A 4144-nucleotide genomic window follows, 5' to 3' on the forward strand; every position below is an offset into this window, starting at 1 on the left:
GGCTAGGTTGTGGGTGCAGGCGGACGCTACGGGGCTCGCAGATCTACCGCCTTAACACTCACGGGCATGACCCTTTCTTCGATATATAAGATAAAGTTGTATCATGAGATAATCTATCATGTAAGCTAAATTCGTTGATTGAGTGAACGGTGCACGTTTCAAACCCACAAGCTCGGCGTGGGCATGTACGGTGCTGGGTGTCTGTAAAGAAAACGTTGGTCACGCAGTGGATACCGTCCCGTTTCTGGTGGCGTGGGCTCGGTGGTGCACGCCGCACGCACACACCACACCACCCTCGCCTGCACGCCGCATGGCCTCCGCTTTTGGTGCCGTGGACGCCGGGGCAAGGCAGCTAGCTCAGCTCGCCGGGCCCGGCCCGACCCGACGCCGTTAGAATAGCATAGCAGGGACGGGGACGGCCCCCCGACGGAACGGAAAAGGCGCGGTCAACTCGACCCACCCCACCACCGCCACACCGGATAAACAAACCGGAGCCCAGCGCCCCGCCCCGCCCCGCTCCTTTCCTCATTCATTCATCCCTCTCCCCTCGCCTTCTTCCCGCAGCCCCCCGCCCCCCTCCTCCCCCACCCACAGCGCGCACGCGGCGCAGCCGAGAGAGCACGCGAGGAGGAGAGCAACCCGGCCGCTCGGAGCTCCCAGCGCTCACCCGGTACCGTCGGGCGGCAGTGGCCTGGCCTGGCTCTGGCGCGTGCGCGTCCTGTGCGTCCGGGAGCTGTGGCGGCGCCGTCTCGGCTGAATGCGATGTGAGCTCCTGTCCTCCCTTCTCTCCCGGGCAGCTCTGGGGCGCTGGCCTGGTTTCCGTGGGTTTTGCGGGGTTCTGTTTTTGTGCGGGTTGTGTTCCGCGAGTGGCGGCGCGGTGATGGTGTGGCCTCCGGACGGGGGCGGACCCCTGGCCGGATCGGTAGATCGTACCCTCTCTGGTTCCGTAGATGCGCGCGTTCTCCGGGACGAATTCTCGCGGCGGAGCGTGGACTTTCGGGCCGTCTCCCTCAGAATTTATTTGTTTTTCTTACATTGCAGGGGTTGAGCAGAGGAACCAGTTGTACTTCTATATTTTTCAAAACTAGGCTTGTTTATTATGTTATCTTTCTACAGTATAACATGCTATACCATACGTACATCCTATTAAACTTGCTAGTACTAGTTTATGTATATTAGTATTAGCGTGAAGAGAAGACGAAGAGAGGGCTATGGTTTGGTTCTGCAAGGCACATGATTTCATTTCATCTTCAAAATGCAATAGAAATTGGCGGCAACTAATTGAGATTTGGTGTTCTTGGTGCTACGTTCCCCCACAGCTTCCACGGGAAGTTAACTCTCACACAAAAAACATGTGACGTGCCCTCTGGTAGCCAAACTGTCATCTCTCAGCACTGTGCATGCATATGGAGGCAATTTTCCGAAACTTCCAGCTGTCTTGCGCTTAAAGTGACGTCCGGTTTATATGTAGCCAAAAAGTGTGTTCTTGCGCCATGAGCAATTTGTGGGTTCAGGGGTTCCTCTTTGATTGCTAGTTAGGCCTACCTAGTTGTTACACAGTCACTGTGAGCCTATCTCAATCAAATCCGTCAGTGTTAGTAATCCTGCCTTGTTTGCTCATGGAGAATTTTTGTTCTCACAGGGACAGCTCGTAGCGGCTGCTTCAGTCATGCACTTTCTGGCGGTCTAATCTTTCCGAGGAGGTGCAGTAATCTACTTGTTCGATGTTCTATCGACTGGAGCTGCTAAAAGTTTGTTGGTAACCTTGTTTATTTCCAATTGCAGGCAATATCGTATGCCTTACTACCTGGCATTGGCTGGCTTAGATGTCGTTTCGTAGCATAGCTCGTGATGTTAGGGATGGTTTCGGTAGCTTGTCGAGACGGAGCTTTGATGTGACAATCGCAAGCCTTTATGGTCTTACTGGGCATCACAAGGGGAAGGCTCAAAGTTCATTGGATGACTTCCTTGATCCAGCTCCTGTAATTCAAGAGAGTCGGTGGGCAAGTCTTCCTCCTGAACTCCTCCAAGATATCATACGGAGACTGGAGGCTGATGAGAGCACCTGGCCATCCAGGAAGCACGTCGTCTGCTTCGCGGCTGTTTGTAAGACATGGAGGGAAATGTGCAAAGAGATTGTGCTGAGCCCTGAGTTCTCTGGGAAGCTTACGTTCCGAGTCTCTCTAAAGCAGGTAAAGGGAAAAAAAGAGATACGGACATCCTTTGCTGAAAGTGCCTACTACTATTTATACTAAAACTGTGAGCAGTGGACATCTTTTCTTGTGCTTCATACGCTACAACTTTTGTTGTCTTGACAGCCTGGTCCTCGAGATGGAATGATTCAATGTTTTATAAAGAGGAACAAATCAAAATCCACCTATCAGCTCTACCTGTGCCTTACCAATGGTATGTTATGCTTCCCCATTTGTACTAGCAGTTGTACATTTTTTTTCTGTGTATGCTGGGTTATTATCTCACTGAGATATAGCCGAGGATGAAAACGTAACCAGTCTTAAATATTTCATCATGCTTGAGTGCTTAAATTGACTGTTCTGCCTCGTTTCATGTAAACTTCTCTAGTTCTAACTTGTGACATGGGAAATGTTTTTCTGTATGAAGGGATCAAATGCCTGAATTATCTCCTCCCACTTAATCAAATATGCTGAATCTTTTTCTTTTGAGCAGTTGTTACTGCAGAATCTGGCAAGTTCCTCTTATCTGCTAAAAGGAACCGCAAGACATCTTGCACAGAGTATGCCATCTCAATGGACTCTGCCAACACCTCAAGATCGAACAGAACCTACATTGGAAAGCTGAGGTGATTAACACTTAAGTTTATGGAAAAAAACTTTTGACATTCTGCTTGTTTGAGAGTGTGACACCAAGCTTACCATTTTTCCAGGTCAAACTTCCTCGGCACAAAGTTTTTAATCTACGACACGCAGCCCCCGTACAACGGGGCCGTAGTGCCACCTGTTGGAAGAAGCAGCAGAAGGTTCAACTCAACAAGGGTCTCTCCGAAGGTGCCTGCCGGCAGTTACAACATAGCTCAGGTGACATACGAGCTAAATGTTCTTGGCACGAGAGGGCCTAGGCGGATGCGCTGCATCATGCACTCCATACCAGCCTCGTCGGTTGAGCCCGGCGGTGTCGTCCCCGGCCAGCCGGAGCAGATCGTGCCTCGGGCCCTGGGCGACTCGTTCCGCAGCATCACGTCCTTCTCCCAGTCGTTCCGCAGCAGCGCCACCTTCTCCAGGTCCATCATGGACCAGTCCATGGACTTCAACAGCGCGCGCTTCTCCGAGATCAGCGGCTGCGGCGGGGTGACGGACGGCGACGGCGAGGGCGAGGTCAAGGAGAGGCCGCTGGTGCTCCGCAACAAGCCCCCGAGGTGGCACGAGCAGCTGCAGTGCTGGTGCCTCAACTTCCGCGGCCGCGTGACCATCGCCTCGGTGAAGAACTTCCAGCTGACCGCCGCGTCGAACCCGCCGCCCGCCGGCGCCCCGACCCCCTCGCAGCCCGGCCCGGTCGACCCTGAGAAGGTCATCCTGCAGTTTGGGAAGGTCGCGAGGGACATGTTCACCATGGACTACCGCTACCCTCTGTCGGCCTTCCAGGCGTTCGCCATCTGCCTCAGTAGCTTCGACACGAAACTGGCCTGTGAATAATTTGTGACACCAAGACCAAAGCGAAAGCGAAGAAGGGGCGCCGGCGCAGATGATCAGACGTCGCCGTCGCCCTGGTTCTTTAGGTTCTTATTAGCTCATGTTTTCGTTTCGCCGTCGTCTTTTTCCTGGTTGTAATTGTGCTTGCTGCTGTAGTATTGAAGAACTGGACACGTACATGAAAAGCATGTGATTCTTGGCCTGCCTGCCCTCTCTCTTCCATGATACAACGTGCTCCCGGTCCATCATCCATGCCATGGTGCAATGTAACATGCCCTGGCAGTGCCACACAATAAGAAGAAGAAAGTTACGTACCATTGACCAACTGTCCTGTGCGCTTTAGTACATGATTTCCGAAACACTGCAGGAAACAAAAGCTGGCGTGGGCTCCCGTTCTGCGCCCCCTGCGTCGCCCGAATTGTGCGAGTCCCTGTCGCTCTCGCTGGCCCCGAGGCGGAAGGAGGAAGGCTCGGCATGGC

General features: G+C 53.1%; 1 protein-coding gene across 1 annotated transcript; it reads left to right on the forward strand.

Moving 5' to 3' along the window:
* The first annotated feature begins 515 nt into the window (after nt 1–515).
* On the forward strand, nt 516–3871 carry LOC123071539 (tubby-like F-box protein 3). Its single transcript, XM_044495119.1, has 6 exons — nt 516–764; nt 1643–1703; nt 1786–2192; nt 2319–2406; nt 2686–2818; nt 2903–3871. Exons 3-6 carry the CDS (start codon nt 1827–1829, stop codon nt 3666–3668), a joined length of 1353 nt encoding a protein of 450 aa, XP_044351054.1. The 5' UTR covers nt 516–764; nt 1643–1703; nt 1786–1826; the 3' UTR covers nt 3669–3871.
* The last annotated feature ends 273 nt before the right edge of the window (nt 3872–4144 follow it).

The sequence above is a fragment of the Triticum aestivum genome, chromosome 3B (assembly GCF_018294505.1).
Source record: "Triticum aestivum cultivar Chinese Spring chromosome 3B, IWGSC CS RefSeq v2.1, whole genome shotgun sequence".
Lineage (NCBI taxonomy): Eukaryota > Viridiplantae > Streptophyta > Magnoliopsida > Poales > Poaceae > Triticum > Triticum aestivum.

Excerpts from the sequence above, each read along its gene's own strand:
- LOC123071539 (XM_044495119.1), top strand. The coding sequence starts at position 1,827 with ATGTCGTTTCGTAGCATAGCTCGTGATGTTAGGGATGGTTTCGGTAGC. Across the intron at positions 2,193-2,318 it reads TCCGAGTCTCTCTAAAGCAG|CCTGGTCCTCGAGATGGAAT; the intron begins GTAAAGGGAAAA and ends TTGTCTTGACAG. Across the intron at positions 2,407-2,685 it reads CTACCTGTGCCTTACCAATG|TTGTTACTGCAGAATCTGGC; the intron begins GTATGTTATGCT and ends TCTTTTGAGCAG.